At 40.8% G+C, this 20,196-nt stretch overlaps 5 protein-coding genes across 5 annotated transcripts; 3 read left to right on the forward strand and 2 right to left on the reverse strand.

The window, feature by feature from the left end:
- Positions 1 to 1,122: 1,122 nt before the first annotated feature.
- Positions 1,123 to 8,327, forward strand: GCK72_008341 (uncharacterized protein; the record flags this gene model as incomplete). The annotated part of the gene is made up of 9 exons (XM_053726777.1): positions 1,123 to 1,200; positions 1,800 to 2,151; positions 2,338 to 2,465; positions 2,520 to 2,637; positions 3,368 to 3,598; positions 3,664 to 3,920; positions 4,704 to 4,829; positions 4,887 to 5,105; positions 8,205 to 8,327. 9 exons carry the CDS (start codon positions 1,123 to 1,125, stop codon positions 8,325 to 8,327), a joined length of 1,632 nt encoding a protein of 543 aa, XP_053586354.1.
- Positions 8,328 to 9,237: 910 nt separating this feature from the next.
- GCK72_008342 (uncharacterized protein) lies at positions 9,238 to 10,585 on the reverse strand (the record flags this gene model as incomplete). The annotated part of the gene is made up of 2 exons (XM_053726778.1): positions 9,238 to 9,449; positions 10,423 to 10,585. 2 exons carry the CDS (start codon positions 10,583 to 10,585, stop codon positions 9,238 to 9,240), a joined length of 375 nt encoding a protein of 124 aa, XP_053586355.1.
- On the forward strand, positions 10,449 to 13,212 carry GCK72_008343 (uncharacterized protein; the record flags this gene model as incomplete). Its single annotated transcript, XM_003104978.2, has 3 exons — positions 10,449 to 10,568; positions 11,827 to 11,906; positions 13,080 to 13,212. The coding sequence occupies 3 exons, from the start codon at positions 10,449 to 10,451 to the stop codon at positions 13,210 to 13,212; spliced, it is 333 nt and encodes a 110-aa protein (XP_003105026.2).
- Positions 13,213 to 17,506: 4,294 nt separating this feature from the next.
- GCK72_008344 (uncharacterized protein) lies at positions 17,507 to 18,295 on the reverse strand (the record flags this gene model as incomplete). The annotated part of the gene is made up of 1 exon (XM_003087097.2): positions 17,507 to 18,295. One exon carries the CDS (start codon positions 18,293 to 18,295, stop codon positions 17,507 to 17,509), a length of 789 nt encoding a protein of 262 aa, XP_003087145.2.
- Positions 18,296 to 19,161: 866 nt separating this feature from the next.
- On the forward strand, positions 19,162 to 19,729 carry GCK72_008345 (uncharacterized protein; the record flags this gene model as incomplete). The annotated part of the gene is made up of 3 exons (XM_053726779.1): positions 19,162 to 19,316; positions 19,376 to 19,495; positions 19,546 to 19,729. The coding sequence occupies 3 exons, from the start codon at positions 19,162 to 19,164 to the stop codon at positions 19,727 to 19,729; spliced, it is 459 nt and encodes a 152-aa protein (XP_053586356.1).
- Between the last annotated feature and the right edge of the window lie 467 nt (positions 19,730 to 20,196).

Consider the following 20,196-nt stretch of genomic DNA (forward strand, 5'->3'; position numbering starts at 1 on the left):
TTTTTTTTCTATTTGTTCTTGTGATAAACATAATTTAATTCGTTCTATTGGATACTGACTATTCTAAGAACTCTTACAGAGAAAGAAAAGGAGTAGACCATTTTTATGATTGTGCAGAGCTGTCTGGACGGAAATCAGAACCGTCAAATCTAGGTATAATGACAAATCTAGGTATATAGAATTCGGATGGATCTATTTCGGACGACGGTACAGCACCATCCAGACTGGTCCGAATTTTTAAAATTTTATTAGAAAATGAAGAAAAAGTGTAGATATACAAGCTTTTGATTAGAAATATTTTGAGCCGGTGCTTTTAGTTACAGTCGGTTGAAGCGGTGTGCTTCTTCAAATTAATCAGGTTTGCCTTTCTGGGATAAGTCCGTACAGAAATTATGGCAACCTATTAAAACAGTGTGTAACAGCCTAGCAAAATTCCGGGTTCTTAACTACATTCCTCGAAAACCTTTGGAACCTACAAAAAATCAGTCTTACGAACTTTTTTCTTAGACAAAAATCGAAAAATTTTCGAGAAAAAAAGGAATTTTTCAGAACTGAACTTCTGCCCGGCCCGTTGCAAGTCTGGTGTGTAACGGTGTTATGTTTAATCTCGTAATACCACATTTCAAAGTCCATCTGGATAATATACTTTTGTAAAGAGCACTTTTTTGACCCACGGTACAATTACGATCCGCCATCTGGCCCGTTGCAGATCACAAGTGTAGAACTCGGCGAGATCTACATTTTGGTATATTTTTCAGCTCATAACTTTGAGTTCGTTGCTAGTTACGCGTTCTGGCTCACTATGGTTAAAAACGAGAAAAATTTGGTTTATGGTGCAAAGCTTTTACTTGATGACTAATGCCCCTTTTATATTTACCTCTCAATCGTTTTTTTGTTCCTTCAACACGTATTTTTATTTATATACTCTCTCTTTTTCTGACTTCTCGCATTTACCTCTTTCCCTTCTAAACATAGTTCATATTTACCCATTTATCCCATAGATTTTTCTGGAGTTCACCAAAAGTTCAATTATCACAAGAGAGTGTGAAAGACAAACAGAACGAGTCGATAAATATAAAGATTCGCGAGAGAGATAGAGTCAAGGATTGGCAGCAGAAAGTTATGATTCCGGTTCTCGTGTTGCTCTGCTCGACAATTTTGCATCAGGCGGGAGGATATGTAATCGGAGGAGGTACTCAGGTATGTTATGGGATTGGAGAAAGTTTCAGAACTAGTAATATTGAAAAAAACTACATTTCATGGCAAAGTACGTGAATGGCCTAGGAAACTTCACCGTGGCCTAGAAACCCAAAATCCCAATTTTGCTATGGCAGCTGCGTTTTAAACTTGTTTCGCGGCCGTGCGAGGCGTAAGGTCCTTAAATGCAGATTTTTAAATTTTTTCGAGTCGCGTTGCGTGCGCGTCGCGGTTTATATTGAAAAATACGAAAAACAAGCGTAAAAATCCTCTCTTTTTTGACAACGTGTCGCAACGGAGCGAGCTTCCGCAACCTTGCGCCGCGCAATGGTGACAAACAAGCACAACTCAAAAATTGACAAAGTTTGCCAGTATGTAACACTGCTTAACAATGGCGCAACTATTTCAAAAATGTATTTTTCTTACTACGCAAATCTTGATCTACATTTTTGTAGTTGACAACTTTTTTGTAGGGACTCACCCTGAAGAGTTATGACGGTTCGAAGTCAAAGGAAGAGCTCGTACAAAAAAAGTTGACAGCACTTCAAAAATAAAGTTCTAGACTTGCTTAAAGCTCAGGGTTTCAAAATTTTCATTTCCAGCCCGGCGGTAACCAAAACAACCCATCTGGTCCCAACTACAACGGAGGTATCGGAGGAGGTGTCTACCCGGGCGGTGGATCCAACGGAGGAGGCGTCCAACGTGACGAAGGTGGCTACTGTAACAGCAACACCGACTGTCGTTCCGGTTTATACTGTACCGCATCGGTGAACGGTGTCAAAATCTGTCTGTCCACTAGCAATGGAGGCGGTGGAAGTGGGTACCCGACTAACACCGGAGGAGGCTGCACAACATCAGCGAACTGCCAGAACGGCGGTGTCTGTGTGGTTCGGAATGGAGTTGGAAGCTGTCAGATTCAAGCGGGAGGTTATGTGTCACCGGCTGCAAGACAGGGTATGGTTAGATACCCGTCGTCGAATGGTTTGAGTGTCGGATAATAATTTTTTGTGTTTGTTGTCCTGGTGTCTCCTGTTTCCATGTACATGTCCCTTGTCGTTGTCCGTGTCAATAAATGTTGAAAGTGTCGTAAGATTTTATGCATTGTACGCAAGCACGCTATATTCTGAAACCAGTTTCCAGATTTCAACGAAGACGTATTCTCCAAAAACGCTCCAGAGCCCGGAAAAATGAATAGTGGATGTGAGCGAGACGCGGATTGTGATGATGAGCTCTCGTGTACCCTTTATTTTGGAGAAATGATGTGTAGGGTGAGTTGGACATCTGGATGTACAGTAGCACAGACATTAATTTTGAGTATCTAGGCACCCATTAAGCCATTGGTCCCGTTGCGGTGTGAATCTGACGCCGAGTGTCCGTCGACTGAGTACTTGTGTGTGTTTAGTACGGCAATGCAGGATAGAGTCTGTTATAAATATGGAGGTGAGTGGGAACAAGGCTGTCGCACGGCCATCCGCGGCTTTTTCTTGAAAATTTCAAATAGTCGCGGTCGGCCCAATAAGGTTTGGCAGGGATTCAAGTCTTGAAGCTCAGAATTCGTAGGCTAAAATTTCATACCAGCAAAGACTCTAAACTGTTCAAGGAAGCACTACAGTATAGTCCGTGAGCCTATAACTGGAAAAATAGATCCCTACCTTACAACTAAGCAGAAAATTTAAATGTTGGAGCTTTAAAGCCTAAATCCTGATATTTCCCCAATTTTTTGATCTCTCTTTCGGCAACAATATGTACCGTTTTGAAATTTCCCGTTGCTAAACCTACATTACAGATTTTACGGTAAACCGAGATTTGACACTTTTTGTAAGCATCATAAATTTAAAGCATTATCCCTTGTTTAGCACCCTTACCTTATCATCTTTCAAAGTGATCAGAGTTACATGGAACTCAGACTTTAGACTTCTGACTTCCGATTTCCGGATAAGAAAATCTTACTTTCATGCAACTCTGGTATAGATCACATCTAGAATCTCCAATCCAAGAATCAGGCATTGCTCACTTTTTAGTTACCAGAATCTTTTTCTCTGAACACATGCATAATCGGAACAAAAAACTTTTCCTTTATGTTTCAAAACCGTTTTTCTTACAAGTTAGACTTTGACAGTGTAAAGTCTTTAGCAAAGGAATTCAGTTCCAGTCCCCCTATTCTTTCCAGACATTGTCACCGATGGCTATGTGATCCCTATCAAGCACAAAATCTCAATGGAGATGCTCAAGACCTCCACTTCCTCACCACCGCCCACGTCTTCATCGTTTCTATCTTCATACGTAACCCCCAATTTACCCGAGGTGAAAACCAAAACAGAAGGGGCGACTAATGGACTTTTCGCCGAATCCGAGGCGATATTCGAGGAGGAACCCGGAAGTCTTCTGACTTCGACTCTTCGTAAGTGCTCTCTCTTATCACCACTCCATTTTCTTATTTTTTATGAGTTTTCCTTCTCGTTTCAGAGAAACGAGCCGACGACGCTCCGAAAATTGGTCACGCGCCGATTTATGTGAAAATGGAAGATGGTCCTTCTGAAACCCGGGTATCCGGGCAGCATGATGGTGAGGCGGTGAAAATGACAAAGGTGATTGTGAAGGAGGAAGACCCGGAAGTGGCTGGAACTCTGAAATCGGAACGAGTGAATATTGGGAGAGGTGTCGAGTTGGTGGATGACGAGCCAATCGATCCAATGGCTACAGTATGCCAGTTTGATTATCATGTAAGGAGAAGAGGAGTGATATGCTGAGTCGCTACGCAGCGAGCTAACTGATAGTAGAAGAATGGGTGGTTGCAAAGTTGTACAAATGACATAGTTTCAAAACGTCTCTGTTTTCAAGTGTCTGGTTTTAAAACGTCGAATGTGCACTTTTTTGCAGACTTAGGGTTAGGAAATGTTCGATTTATGATTACTTCCAAAATAGGCAATGTAAGTATCATATTTAGCATACTAGCAAACCGGGCCGGCTCGTAACTCGCGTCAAACTCAATATTATGAGCTGAAAAATATACCAAAATGTAGATCACGGCGAGTTTTATGTCTGTAACCTATTACGGGCCGGATGGCTATTCGTTAATGTGTCGCGGGCCGGGAAAAAGTGCCCGAAAACGCGAAAATAGCCGAAAAACCCATTCTAACCCGGCCCGCGACACATTAACGAATACACATCCGGCCCGTAATAGGTTACAGGCATAAAACTCGCCGTGATGTACAGTTTGGTATATTTTTCAGCTCATAATATTGAGTTTGACGCGAGTTACGCGCCGGCCAGGTTTGCAAGTATGATATTTAGTGCCTTGAGCGACTCATAACAGAGAATTTCCATCTTATTTTCCCCAATGGTTGCACTTTTAGGCGAAACTTATACTTTTGAAAAACTGACGTCACGAGGAGTCCGAATCTGTTTGTAAATTTTTTGCTAATATCAAAATAAAATGAGTTGCGGGTCTGTTAGAAACAGGCCTTTAATACTTCACGAAAATTCAGAATCCCAACACTTTTCAGTGCCGCATGGGAGAAAGCTGTTCTGGAAGAGTCCGGTTTGTGGATCGCAATGTTACAGTATGCCGCTATGACATCCTCAAAAAACAACGACAATGTATATATCATTCTGATTGTTTATCAGGGCAGGTATGTAGGTTAAATTCGCTGAGTATCGACTCTCCGATACGTAGCTCATTATTTCAGCGTTGCACTGCTAAAAGCAAAGATCTCGCAACATGTGAGACGGACATTTCCGCCACGATTGGCTCTCTCCAATGTTTTTATGATTATGAGTGTTCCGGTGGAGAGAAATGCACTCTTGTTGATGAGAAGGAACGGAAGTTCGTGTGTCGACCGTCGCCGACCTCTGATCCACGGATGAATCAGATATGCACCACTAATGCGCAGTGCCCTTTTCAGCAGGTGGGTTGTAAGGGGTCGTTTGAGGGGACTCGCTTTCAGACATTGTAACTTTGTGTGTTTTGAAGGATTTCTTAAAATTCAAAGTGTTCTAAAAAAGTTGGACTCACTTTACCAAAACTAAAACCGGGAAAGGTGCGAATCATAATGTGAAAATTGATAGTACTCTTGAAATAAGAATGGGACCATTTTCGAGAGAAATGTCTCTGGAAATCATGTCCATTCGATTACCCATGTGAAGTGAGCTACACATACATCTTCAAATATATGCCTTACTTTTCATTTTGGGGACTAATTTTCAATTTTTCAAGTTTTAAAGTCATTTCCAATAATCTATAGTCGCATTCGTTTCATCTGCGATCATAGAGTTGATATTTATTTTCAAAAACTGTGTTTTGTCATGTTTTAACAAAATTCCGAGAAGATCTGTGTTTTTGGGTTTTCAGCAGGGAAAATGACTTTCAAACTGGAAAAATTGGAAATAAGTCTCCGAAATGAAAGGTAAGCCTTAAATTTGAAAATGTACAGTACCGGACAAAAAGTATCAACCTTGGCTGTTTTCAGTGGAAAATGACCAATTTTGAAAGTGTGCCATAGTAATTCTGACTGTCACACCAAGAAAACTTTTAATGGATCATACAGATCAAGGATAGAACTTTATTTTTGTAGTTGACAACTTTTTTGTACGGACATTCCCTAGCATTTTACATATCGAGAAAGTAATTTTTTCCTCAAATCGACCAATTTCAGTGCGAAGTAGTGTGATTTTTAAGCTGTCGTCTTAAAATGAATATAACTCTCTAGGGAGCGTCCGTACAAAAAAGTTGTCAACTGCAAAAATGGAGCTCTACGTTCAATCTATATGGTTCATTAAAAGTGTTTATGGTGTGACATTCAGAATTACCATGACACACTCTAAAAGTTGGTAATTTTCCACTGAAAACAGCCAAAGTTGAAAACATTTTTGTCTGGTACTGTATGTGTACCTCACTCAGCACGGATACATTGAATAGACATGTTTTGCTATTTTCTTCCAACAGTTACCCTTTCGAGAGCAAAATAAACCAGGATCTTATTTTCACGGCGTTTAAAAACGTACTTCTCTTGTTTGAAATGAAATGGGTAACCTATTCCTCTTCCAGACAAAAACTTCTTGAAAAGAGGCCCTTTCTGAATTCAAAAATTCAAACAACTCCCCACGATCCTAAACCCCCTCTCTCTATCGTCCATTCAACAAAACCACCACGCCAGACAAAACAAAATGACACAGCAAGTTCTTGTTTGCAAGCAAAAAACCCAAGTTTTTTTTCAATTTCTCTCTTTTTATTATTATTCATACCCAAAAACAACAGGAAAAGAAAGAAGAAAGTAACACAATAGAGGGGGAGCGGGTGGATAATGACACTCTTTCTTTTCTTCTGCCCCTCCGGAAGTATTCGTCATTATTCCTTGTTTGGAGATTCCTGATTTATGTTTTTTTTTGTTGAAAATTTGTTTCCGGTCCGGGATTGAAATGAGCGGGAAAGGGGGAAACCGTCTGTCTGTGTGTACGGGTGTTATGGGACGTGACCTACATCATTGGAAAGCGGAGAAAACGCTGGCTCCAAATATATATTCAGTTTATGCCCTCGAGGCCTGGTATTCGAGAAAAATGAGGTCAAAGTTTGGACTCCTGACAAGCGTGGCGCAGGTGGTAGTGGGGGCGGTGTGGCCAACTTTTGACCTCATTTTTTTCGAATACCAGGCCTCGAGGGCATAAACTGAATATATATTTGTAATCAGCATTTTCTCAGCTTTTCAATGATATAGGTATGATCACGACCCATAACTCCCCGGTCACCTGGAGGCCTTCCCTAGTGAGCCACTAAATAAAGTTTAAAACTACTTTTACGCACACTAGCGGAAACTTAAACGGTATAAACTGAAAAAAATACTAAAAAGTAGATCTCAGCGAGATCTACGTACTTGACTCAATTCAGGCAAGATATCTTTTTGTTATTGTGCCGCGGGCTGAGCTATAAGAATTTTTTTTTAATCATTTTCGCATCTTGACACTTTTTGCCGGCCCGCGCCATATTAAGGCTGCATCCGAAATAAATTATGAATTTTACGTCGGTGAGATGTCCAAAGTAACCGTTTTGTGTCGCGTGACTTTTTGCGTGGACTGTCACGAAATCGTGTCGAGATTCATCCATTTTTGGCGCCAAATTACTGCGCTTTCAAAACATTTTCTATTATTTTGCATTGAATGCTGAAGCGCAAATTTGCCGCTGAAATTGGATGGGTCTCGCCACGATTTTGTGATAGTTCACGCGAAAAGGCACGAGACACAAAACGATTTCTTTAGACACCTTGCTGACACATAAACTAGTTTGGACGCAGCATAACGAGTAAGCATACAGTACTGGCCATAAGAATGCGACACTTGCAGTTTTTAGTTGAAAATGGTCAACTTTGACTGTGAGACGGTCTTCCTGATAGTCTCACAATATTGATTATTTATGGACTATACAGATCACAATTAGAGCTTCATTTTTGTAGTTGACAACTTTTTTGTACGGGCACATCTTAAGAAGTTAGGCAGTCAATTTAAACAGCTCAAAAATGTCTCCTTTTAGCACTGAAAAAGGGCAAAATTTTCGAGAAAATTCTTTGACGATTGATAACTTCTTGGGATTTGCCCGTACTAAAAGTTGTCAACTACAAGAATGGAGCTTTATTTATGATCTATACATTCCATGAACAATCAATATTATGAGACTATCCGGGAGGCCGTCTCACAGTCACAAAGTTGACCATTTTCAACTAAAAACTGCAAGTGTCGCATTCTTTTGGCCAGGGCTGCACGGCCCGAATGAAGTCACTGATATAGAATTCGTGGAGATCTTTATTTTGGTCTATTTTTCAGCTCATAAAACTAAAGCGCCGACCCGGTTTCAAGTTTGCTTTTAGATATCAATACCCAAAAAGAAGTACTATTGCCGTCTTTAAAAAAACTCAAAACATTGAAATTTTCAAGTTCCGTATTCTGAAAATGGGGAAATCTAAAAACCGGAATCCGGAATCCCAAAATATCTTCCATCCCATATCGTCCCCTTCCAGGTCTGCCGTCAATCAGCCGGAATCTCCCTTTGTGTCGACGTGTCCATCTCGAAGAATCCTGCAATGCTACACGAACGTCTGTGGCGATTCCTCCGCAATTTCATCTTCCATCGACGACGATGACTCTCCACTACCAGTTGCCCCCGTCACTTTTACGACTTTTAATTTATCCGTCACTTTTCTTCGTTTTCCTTGTTGCTCATTCTATTCTATTTCCCTTTTTCCACCAGCTATAAAAATTGGAAGATTGTTTGAATTAGTTTCTGTTTGTCCGCATGTCCAAAACTCGCTCAAATCCAATTTTCTCAGAATCCCAATTTTATTAGTATTTTCAAGAAAACTTTCAAAAAAAAACTGCGCTTACTCCAAAAAAGACACACACATGTACATATTGCTACCGGAACTCGTAAATCAGTGCTCCCTAATGGGAAAATGACGGGCGGCACAAATAGAAACGCCCGGTGGCGGCGAGGTTTTGAAGTTTGGGAAAGGGACGGGTGGTTAGGCAACGTTGAATAATTTTTGAGCGGTTAAAATTTGGTTTTTTGAACTAGTTTAAGGTATTTTGAGTTTTGGGGTCATGTTGAAAGTCTTCTCTAAACGTTGTTTTAATTATTAGTGATGATTCTCACAACTGCGCCCTACCAAACTCGATTCTTGGTTTCGCCAGATTTACTTACTTTTGAAAAGAAATCAAGATCTACATTTGTGTAGTTGACCACTTTTTTCGTACAGCCACTCCATAGAGAGATGTGGTCTGTTAAAGATAGTACTTGTCGGAAGCAACAAAGTCCTTCCAATACTTGAAGACCTATAACTTTTCAGATAGTACCTGTAAAAAGCAGTGATCAACTACAAAAATTGAGAACTAAAATTGACTTACACGTGAGCAAAAACGTAGAAAGCTGAAACTGCTTTTGGAACCAGGACGCGTTAGTAAAGTCCGTTCATTTGAAAATGAGGCTTAACAGTTTGTCTAGTCTCTAACAGGGTTGAGCGGAATTCCGCCTTCCAGCTTGAAAAATTTGTTTGCCTACTCGAATTTCCTCATGTTTTTGTGAGATGTTTTGCAGCAAAGCCATAAGTTCTTACCATCATTACAAAATTGGGCTTTTTTCAATAAAATAAGGCCAAAATCGGCTTCCGCTTCCTCATTTCCTTTCAAACTTGACAAATTCCCAAAAAAGGATCGAAGGAATTCGAGCTCTTTCTCTTTCGTTCCTTGTTCCTTGTTCTCAAGCCAAGCTTAAAACAATGACCAGGAAACTCGAATTTCTTCTTTTTTTCGAATTTTCAATTTTTCCCCCCATCTTCCCTATTTTTGATTTTTCGCTCTCTCTCTCCCTCTCCCCGCCTTAGAGTGTCATAATCCTTATGACATCAAACTCTTGGAAATGCATAGCTGGTTGATGAGTGACCACTTGGTAGATAAAAATAAGACATTTTTGTTTAGTTGGTGTCCAGTAAAACATGTTGCAAATATTTTCACTAATCTTCTTTTTAAAAAGGTCTACATCATTTTTAAGACTGAAAGACTAATCCTGTTAGTACGATGTGATAGGATAAGTCAGAAAATGTATACTTGGACATCCGGATAAACAGACATCCCGGACATCCGGAAACACAGGCAGACACCAAATGATCAAGTTAGTGTCAAGGAAGTATGCTGCGATCAAGAAACGGACGGGTTTTAGGGAGTTCTGAAAATGGACGTTTTGAAACCAAGCCAAGAAGTTTTAAAACCAGGACGTTTCAAAACTGAGAAATTTTAAAGTTAGGACATTTCAAAACCGAGATTTTTTGAAACCAGATGAACGTTGTCTTCAACTTTTTGCGTTTGACCGGTTCTAACCTGCTCCATTTCAAAACTACACAGTTCCGAAACGTCTTCTGGTTTCAAAACTTTCTAAAAATGGATTTCCCAATATTTGCAACTAATTCTGACACTTTTTCCTCGCTTTTTTTCTTTTTTAACATTTCCATACAACTCCTAAATATTTCAGAACTGTCCCTCATCTTTTTTTTCTTCTGACGTCATATCTCTCTCCCATAGTAACCATCCCCTCCCCCCACGCCTTCACAAAACCCCTCATCAAGTAGGCGTGGCTTTGAATTTCACAAAGTGGGCGGAGCCTATTTTCTTCCCCCCGACTCCGCCCCATCTGTTCCAAAGCTCGCTCGTGTCTGAATTCAGGGTCACTTTTGCTTGAAGGCTCACCACCTCGAAGCATACAAACAAAAAGGATGTCGTTGGCTCGATCGGCTCTCTGTCTTCTCGCTATCAGTTGTGTCGCTGTGTGCATCGTCTCTGCAGCAGGAGCAGCCTCGGAGAAGCAACAGTACGTCATGGATGCGCCAATCACGGTGAGTATGGGGAGCATTTAAGCGTTGAGGCCTAGGACCACTCTGTTGATTTCTAAAAGTTTAACCCATTTCCTAAAACATGCACTTAGATCTTGAGCTATCAGACCAGATTTTTATTTCTTCAGCCTAGCTTAAGACCTCACATCCATTGGACTTAACAATAACGTAATAATACTATCTTATAGCAAATTTTTTACTGAATTCCAGTCTGTGAAGTTACATTAATAGTTTGTGGTTTTGTCTTAAGCTTAGGCACCACTGCCAACATTTTTTACACGTTAGGAAGGTAACGACTTGCCAGGGGTCCAAACTTTGACCTAGTTTTTTTTTCGAATACCAGGCCTTAAGAGCAAAAACTGAATGTATAATCGGAATCAGCGTGATTTCAGCTTTCTAATGATATAGGTCACGACCCATATCTTCAAACTAGCTCTATGACCTAACCAGGCAATTTTTTTGTTAACGAGAAATGGCAAATTTTTCGCTAATTCTGATAATTCAATCAATTTTTTAATATGAATGCTTTCAAGCTAAGTACTCGAAGTGTTCTCTTTCAAACGACTTAAGAATTTGCAAAAAATGCTTAATCATAGGAAAAGTTTGAAGGCTCGTAACTCGGTTCACAGAAGGATTATGCAGAATTTCATTTCAGATTCGGAATCTACGGACTCGAAAGTATCAGGGGCCAAATTCTTGATTCGTTTGAAAGAGGACACTTCGAGTATTTCCCTTGTTAGAAATTTAGATAAGGCAGCTTTAAGTCTCCTATAAAGAAATGAGCCCAAAAAACTGAGACACCCTCAAGAAATTTTGCTGTTTTGTTTGGTTATTAAAAAAACAGCGTTTTACTTAATCTTTTCTACCATGGGGTCCATCGTCGCCCTCAAACTTTTTTCCCATCTCATAATCTAGTTCACTGTTATTCAAACAGCTAGGATAGGATGTTCTGAAATTCAGAATTAGAAAATGTCTTAAATTCCCACTCAATCCTTGAAAACTAGTTCATGTCTAAAAAATTAACGAATTCCACACCCTCTCCTTCTCCAAAATTTATAATTTTGATTAATTGCCTCGACGCATGCCACCTTTTTTCCTTTTTTTTGCTCATGATGTCCTCCTTCTCCCCCTCCAAATGCTACACATCACGATCAAAATGAGTGCTAAAAGGTGTCAAGCGTCTCAAGTTACATAGCACATGTAATTCGAGTTTTCGGATCAGAAATGGGTCAACCTATAGAATACTCTTTTCTCTTTTCAGGCCTACAAAAGATTCTACTCATGGGAGGACGCAAAGCGTGCCGCTTCGTCGGAGGAAGGAATCAGGAACAAGAGGAAGCAGTGAGTTTGAGGGAAGGGATACGGTACCTAGGGGCGGAGTCTTTGATACATGCGAGGGGTTAACTTAGTACTACAGCAGATTATCTTGAAATGTCTAAAAATTGATAAACTGTGATACCCTGGATACTGTAGATGTCTTGTTTGAGCTCTTTGGTTACATTACTAAATGGTACTAATTTTTACTACGGTTAGATTTTTTTACCATACTGGAAGGTGTTATATGAAGAAATTTGAGGGGTCTGTTGGGCCTGAGTTGCATGGAAGTGAACATTTCTTATCCGGAAGTCGGAAGTCGGAATTCCATGCAACTCTGCTGAGTACTTTAAGCACTCCATCCCAAATACTACCCTAAAACCAAATTCAGACTTGCCAAACTTGAATTCAAGTTTTATCAAAAGCTTAAAAACCGCCCATGGTACCCGATTATGTAGATTATGTAGATGGATATGTAGGTACTGTACATTTTTTGTTTTAAGTTTATTTAAGCCAAGCTAGCTTAATTTTTGAAATTTTGACGTTCTGTCTAGTGCCTCCCCTTCTCACCTGTTCGCTTCACTTGGTCCACTAGAAAAATTTTACGCTTTTTCGTTTTTGTTGGAAAAACACGACGGTGTCTTCAACAGAGACGCTCCTTTGTGTGAATCCTGAATTTTGGATGACCTCTTTTTGGAATGAAGTCGAACACCAGTTTTGACTGACACCCAAAACCAAAAACCTGAATAACTCTTTTTCACAAAATCGTTCTACAAAAACAAATAACAGATTTGAAATCAGTGCGAAATTTCCGTTCTAGTGATGGGAGATACCAAACCGATTGAGCCAACGACATCCTGGGACTGCAAAATTTCTGGAAAAAAACGCTACCAACTTTTTATTCCCACCGTAGCCCTAAGTAGTATTAGCTAAGCCAAAAGAAAGCAAACGTATCCAATTCCTTTCTTTTTTCTCCGAATGACAAATAGATCCAATTTGTGTCCCCCCCCCCCCCCCTTTCTGCTTAGACAAACCGAACGAGCATGCACAAATTAAAACAAGCCTTTGAGTTATGGGCCGGTGTGTGTGAGAGCCGCCTTTTATGTTTTCTCCTTCTTGAAAGAAATGACGTTTTTGACTTTTTGTGTAGCAGAAGGGGGAACTTATCTGGAGACTTGAGACAGTATAAATTTCCTTCAGATTCTACGCCTGGGCCGGCAAACGATCCTCGGCACCGGTCCACTTCTTCGAAGATGCCGCCATTTCCGCTCAAGAGGAAGCCGGACCGTCCATGGAGAAGCGGAAGCAATTCTACGCGTGGGCTGGAAAGTGAACGGACTTACGGACTGAAAATGGATGATAATAATTGGATGTAGTGTTTCTCTCTCATGTTCTCATTTCTTTTGGTGTCAAAACTTCTCTCTCTCTCTCTCTCTTTTCGTCCCCCTCGTTTTCTTCCCCCCACTTTTGAATACTTCCCGAATCGAACACAACTCAATAAAAATGGACTCAGTTTGTCGGTTTTCATGCTTACAAAAAGTTAAAATTGATACAAATGTGTTGGTTGTTATAAAAAATCGCTTTGCAGGAAGTTGTTGAGTTTGGGTTGAAGGGATCTTGGTTCAATCCAGAAACACACCAAATTAACATTTACTTATTGCAGTCAGTCTCTGAAAAATGATTTCCATCTTTACTTCCGCACATCTCTGGTGCAAATTTTCACAATTTACTTAAAAATGAGTAGTCGCTACAGCTTAATAGTGTTCTACCTAAAAAGGTTTTCTATACTTTTCAAAACCTACATGAATGGAAAACTGACGTCACAGAAATCCATAATCTGCATTTAAAATATTAAAATATATATGTAGGTTTTGAAAAGAATAGAAAACCTTTTTAGGTAGCACACTATTAAGCTGTAGCGACTACTCATTTTTAAGTAAATTGTGAAAATTTGCACCAGAGATGTGCGGAAGTAAAGACGGAAGTATTTTTCAGAGACTGATAGCAATAAGTAAATGTTAATTTGGTGTGTTGAAAGTATCTTATACCCTTTGACCAGAAAAATCACAGTATTTACTTATCTGGTACTTTTTACTTATCTGGTACCAGTGGACTTGTTTTACAAAAAACAGCTGAATTTGACAAACGGAAGTCGAAAGTCGAGACTTTTATGCTCAAAGGGTAGTTATACCTTTCAATACAACTGATTACCTTTGTATTATTGCGTTAAGTTTCATACTGTCGAAAATGATTTCCCGTCCGTCTTTACTTCCGCACAGCTCTGATGCACTCCTTTAAAACGAAGCACATATTCAAAAGCATCGTTAAATTTTTAAAGAGATAACGTTATTTTCCACTCGAGACCATCACCCAATAAGTTGTCAGTTTTGTAGTTGACACAGTTGACAAATCAGTTTAGGATTAATTTAATTTATTGTGACTAAAAGGAAACCAAAAAGATACAAAAGACTAGAAACGATCCCTCACGAGACAGTTTCGAGTAGAAAATAGGGATGACATGATACATAGGAAACGGGGAATGAGAATAAATATAAAAAGGAGGGTAGGCAGACAAGTTGGCAAGGGGGAAGAGATAACCGTAGAAGGCAAATTAAAGGAGAGAATAATGATATGTATTTAACAAAATGACCAGATGAGATAATAAATTAAAACCGGGTAATGGCAGAGTCAAGAAGATGTTCAAATTGGGAGGGGGAGAGGAAACTACTAACATTGGCAACAATGGCATTCCAGATGGGAAGGATAAAAGAGAAAAAATTGTCGGAGAGGGGGGAGACATAAATGAGAGTCATGGGTCTTCGTGGAGAACTTGACAGTCTGATAAAGGAATTGAGATTGGGAAAATGAGATGCGCCAGCTATAAATTTATACAGGAGGAGTAATTGGGATTTGAGTCTACGGTGTCTTATAGAGTAGATAGAGAGAAGTTCTAGACGATGCGAATAAGATGAGAAAGCGATATTGCATCGTTGGAGAGTTTTCCTAGAGTAAATTCGAAGAGTGGATTCAAGAAGTCTGGAGAGGGATGAGGAGGGGGCAAGACAGAAAATGACAGAAGCGTATTCAAGAATAGGAAGAACATATGTTTTGAATAGAAAAGAGTAAAATGCCGGATTATTAGACTTGAAAGATTTGAGGATTTGGGAAGAGCGAAGACGAGCTAGAGATACTGACTTTTTAATGTGGGCAGAAAACTTGAGGTCAGGTTCAAAGAGAATTCCGAGATCACGAACAGAGTGGGAATCTAGAATGGGAGAGCCAACGATGTGAAACCGGTGAGAGGGGTTGAGGGAACCCAAGCGGAGTAAACCCGTTTTGGAATGAGCCAAAGGAAGATCATTGGAAACTGCCCAGTCGGAGACCAAGTCAATACCTGCTTGGAGGCTGGAGGGAAGGTGGGAGTAAATTTTTATATCATCAGCATAAGCAGCGAAGTGGAGATAAGGGATAGATTGAAGGCTGATTAATAAATCGTTAATATACAAGAGGAATAATAGAGGTCCCGAGACGGATCCCTGAGGGACACCAGAGTGGATCAGAGCAGAGGAAGGATCGGTGGTAGTGTTAACTTTGACGGAAAAGGAACGGGAGGTGAGAAAATCAGAAAACCAAGAGATAAAGAGAGGTGGAATGTCAAATAAGGCAAGCTTGTTTAGAAGTAAATTGAGAGGAACCTGGTCGAACGCCTTCTTGAAATCAAAGAAGACAACATCCAGGGAACCGTGAGTTTTGAGAATTATCTTGTAGTTGGTAACAACTTGAACAAGGGAACTAGGACAGGAGCGCTTGGCGAGAAAACCGTGTTGGTGTGCAGAGAGTTTGTGAAGACAATCTAATTTAATTCGGTTACAAATAATTCTCTCGAAAATTCTGGAAAAGGGGTCCGTGAGCGAGATGGGGCGGTAGTTTTCCGGGCAACCAGGATTACCTTTTTTGTGCACCGGAATAATTACAGCCTTCTTCCAAGAAAGCGGAACTAATGAAGAGCGGAGAGATTCACCAAAGATTATCGAGAGAGGAAGAGATATAGAAGTGGCACATTTTTTAATCAGGAAAAAATTGGCGAGGTGGGGAGAAAAGCCACAGCGAGGAGGAAGTTTTTGTAGGGCATGCTCAATAACCCAAGGAGCGAACAAATCATTGTCAAGCAAAGGGGAAGATGAAGGGCGAGAGGAGGAGAGATGAGGAGCAACGTATGAAGCAGGAGGAGAAGTCTTGAAGTTAGACAAAAAGGAAGATGAGAAAATAGAGGCTTTCTCTGAGTCGGAACAGACGACACGTCCTTGGAAGGTGAGGGAAGGAATACTGGATACGGTTTTTAATCTTCTAGTGATGAGCGAGCGGGCAACGGAAGTATGTGGAGATTTCATGAGGATTTTCTCAGTTCTGGCGTAGTTGCCACGAATGGTTTTGGAGAGATTGCGAATTCTACAGCTGAGAGCGTGAATATCAGTAAAGGAAGCACGATGAGAGGCTAGGAGCTTGGTGAAACGGCTACGAGCACGACGGAGTTGACGAATTGACTTAGAGGGAGGACTAGGTTTTGTCAAAGGCTTGGGTGGAGTGTGCAGTAAGATTAGGTCCGAAAGGATCTGAATAAATTTGTCGAATTTGGAAGAAGGACAGGCGAGGGAACTGAGAATAAGATCCCAGTCCAGAGAAGCAATATCAGAGTTTAACAGGCCATAATTGCACTTTTTATAGTCAAGCTTAGGGAAAGAGGGACTCGGAGAGGGGAGGATAGAAGAAAGAGGATTAGGAAGAATAGAGAAGTTGACGCTCATGTGATCAGAATTTAAGAGAGGGGGGGTGGCAGATCGGAGGAGAAAGAACAATATCATCAGAAGAAATGACTAAATCAAGGATGTTGGCTGTAGTAGATGAGGAGCGGGTAGGGAAAGAAACATGTTGAGTAAGTCCTTTAGAGGAAATGAAATCGGAGAAAGGATGACAAAAAGAAGGATCCTTCCAGTCCACAGAAGGGAAGTTGAAATCACCCAGGCAAACTACAGAGGACAAAGGAATGAGGCTTTCAAGGTGGGAAGTGAGAGCAGTTAATTCAGATGATTTACCGTCGGGAGGACGGTACACTAATATAAGAGTAAAAGGTGTGAATTTAGGAATTTCAGGGTTTGAGGAGGAAGGAGAGACGAGGCAAGCAGAGATTTCAGATTGATGATAAGGGTAATGGAGGTCTAAGTTGGTCGTGATAGGAGTGAGACATAAGTGATTTTTGGAAAGGAAGGCAACACCACCACCGGAAGCTTTGCGGTGGAGAGACGGAATACGGTCGCAGCGAACAACGGAGATGTTACGAGACTCAAAAAGGGAAGAAGGAATGGAATTAGAGAGGAAAGTTTCGGTAAGGGCTAAGATATCATGGGAGGAGGCTAAGAAAAGGTCTATAAGAAGAGAAATTTTGGTAAGGCTGGCGACACCTCGAATATTTGACAAGAGAATATTAATTCCAATATCAGACTGAGCAAGGGAGGAGGGAACAGAAAGAGAAAAAGGGTTCAAAGGGGGAGAAAAGGATTGCGAAATAGAACACGTAGAAACAAAAGAAGAATCAATAAGCACTGGAGATATAATAGGCGGACAGGCACTTATACAAAAGGACGTGGCTTGGAATTGAGCTTGTAGGTGATATCAGACATGATGAATTTGGACTCTTTGGCAATCTTGTTCTGCTCGTAGACATACTTCCGAGAGGCACGCAGGGTCTCAAGTTCAGGTTGAGTCAGATCACGTCGGGCACGGGGTTTGCTGGCGATGTCCATAAGAGATTTCTCAGAAGAGCGGATCCGGTGAAAGCCATGCAGGAAGATATCACGGTCTAGCGAGGAGTCGAATTGGAGCTTGAGCGGGCGAAATTTGGAGGAGCATTGGTGACGGTGAGCTTTCTTAGGAGCAGGCAAGTGATGGGACGAGGCGAGTTTCTGGAAGAATTCGAGGTCTCGTTCGTCTTGAGCATTGTTATCACGATCATCCGGCATTCTCTCGATTACCACACGCGTAGCCTTGTCTAACAGTTTCGCGGCTTCGCGTGCAATATCCAAAGTGTTGATAGGCGTGATAGGAGGAGGAACGACTTGTGGTATCTGAGAAGAGGTGTCCATGGGAACAGAAGAATCAGCAGCACCGAAAGGATCTTGAAGCAGTGGATCAGCGATTTTGGGCAAGTCAGGAAGGTGTTCACAAGATTCAGCAACTGCTTCAGCAAGTTTGTTCTGCCCCGAATCGATTATGGCTCCACGTAGTTGATTGACCAAAGAAGTGAGGGCAGCGACTCGATCATAGAGATCTTTGTAGGCAGAATATGGTACAAATTGCGAAGGAGGATCATCATCAGAAGATGTCTGCTTCCGTTTGGGAGCAGGGCGGTGAAACGCCATTGAAGAGACAAAAATCAATAGCACCGAATATGGCAAGGAAAGGGAGGCCGAGTGGACAAGGAAAGGGAGGCCGAGTGAGTTCGTAAACAAACTTCGAAATCAAAACTTCATATTTCTACTAGCATTTTAATTTCTCACAGCATTTTCATATTTACAGCACCACATCACTCCAACATCGATGTACTTTTAATGCGTCACGGGGAAAAGCGTGAGAAGTCTACTGTGAGCATTACGCGATAAAAAAAACCAATTTTTTTGGAGATTTAGAATAAGTTCAGGGGAATTCTTGAAATTTGATTGGTAGAAACCGTTGGATTGATTAATTTTTGTACACTGTATGAAAGTTTTTTGCTATGCGCCTTTAAACTTAGAATTTGCTCTCACCAATCCCTTGGGTAAGTCCTAGTGCAGGGTTGAGCGGAATTTCGCTTCCCTGAAAAATGTTTTATTCAGCAGCAAAACTATCAATTTTTACCAAAAACACAAACTTTAACTCAAATTTGACCATTTTAAGCACTTTTTTCAGCAAAATAAGGCTGACTTATTAGCACAGCACGCTTCTTACGACCGCGCTTTACCGAAACCAAAGAAAATTGTGTGCGAAATTGAGAGACTCTGAGAAAAAGAGACATTTTTCAAGGGCATTTCGGTGGAGCGCAGTTGTAAGAAATGTGGCGAGCTACTATAAACATGTAAGTTTTTGGTGCCATGTAATTCTCACAAAACTCAACTTTATACCTTTCTCCCTCAATAACACCCATTTCTTCTTCTCACACCCTTTCCTCTGAATTGCTCATTGAGCCGTGAACCCCCTAACCCGTTACTTCTGAGAAACCTCCCCCCCCCCCCCCACACTCATTTTCATAATGTCCTCCTCTACTACCACTAACAATGTCATCGACTTCTACCTATCCGAAGTGGACACCCGAATCGCTGAAAAACAAAAAGAGTTGGAGGAAGCATTGGAGAAGTCGGAGAACGTGAGAAGCCATGCAGAGACAATTCAGAATTTCATTGGAAAGTTGGTTTAATAATTTATGGGGAATTTCTCGTTATAATAATTGAGTATTTATCTTCCAGGTACACCAATTTCGAGTCGAGAGTCAAAGATTTCCAATTGGAAATCGCTGAAATGGATCGACTAATAGCTGAGAAGCAAAGGGAGATTGATGAGAATCGCAATTTTTCGAGAAGAGAAGAGTAAGATTGTCAATAGAGCGTGATTGCTAAGGCAAAAATACAAATTGCAGAGCCCAGATGACAAAACTGATGGCAAAATTGGAAAAAGTGACTGAGGAACGAAAGCAGAAGGAGCGGACTTTGTTGAAGTTGTATGAGGAAGAAGGGAAGGCGATGGAGGATTCAGATGACGATGGGGATGATGAGGATGATGGAGAAGATGGTTATAATAATAAAAAGAAGAATGAATGTTGATACCAAATTTGCGAACCGTGCCGAAACAGTCACGGAGTGTAGCTTGCTGAAAACGCAATGTTATGAGCTGAAAAATATACCAAAATGTAGATTGTAGAGATCAAACAATCTCTACCGACGATCTTTTCTGCCGACTTCCTCGTGACCTCAAAGTCTAACGAGGAATGGAATTAACTAATTAAATCACCGATTATAAACCGGTCCTTTTGTATATATATATATAGCCCTCGATACTCAGGGCATGTCTGTCTTGTCTGAATAAAGTATAAGAAAATATACCACTGAACCAAACATTGGTGCATCGACCGGGAAACGAACCCGGGCCGCCCGCGTGGCAGGCGAGCATTCTACCACTGAACCACCGATGCATTGCCATTCCAAGCATATCATTTATTATTATGCTCCCTCTTCATCCTGCCTCCCGTTCATCTTCCTGGCTGCCACCCTATTCACTGCAGAAGGATAAT

This window comes from Caenorhabditis remanei, chromosome III (genome assembly GCF_010183535.1).
Source record: "Caenorhabditis remanei strain PX506 chromosome III, whole genome shotgun sequence".
NCBI classification, from domain to species: domain Eukaryota; kingdom Metazoa; phylum Nematoda; class Chromadorea; order Rhabditida; family Rhabditidae; genus Caenorhabditis; species Caenorhabditis remanei.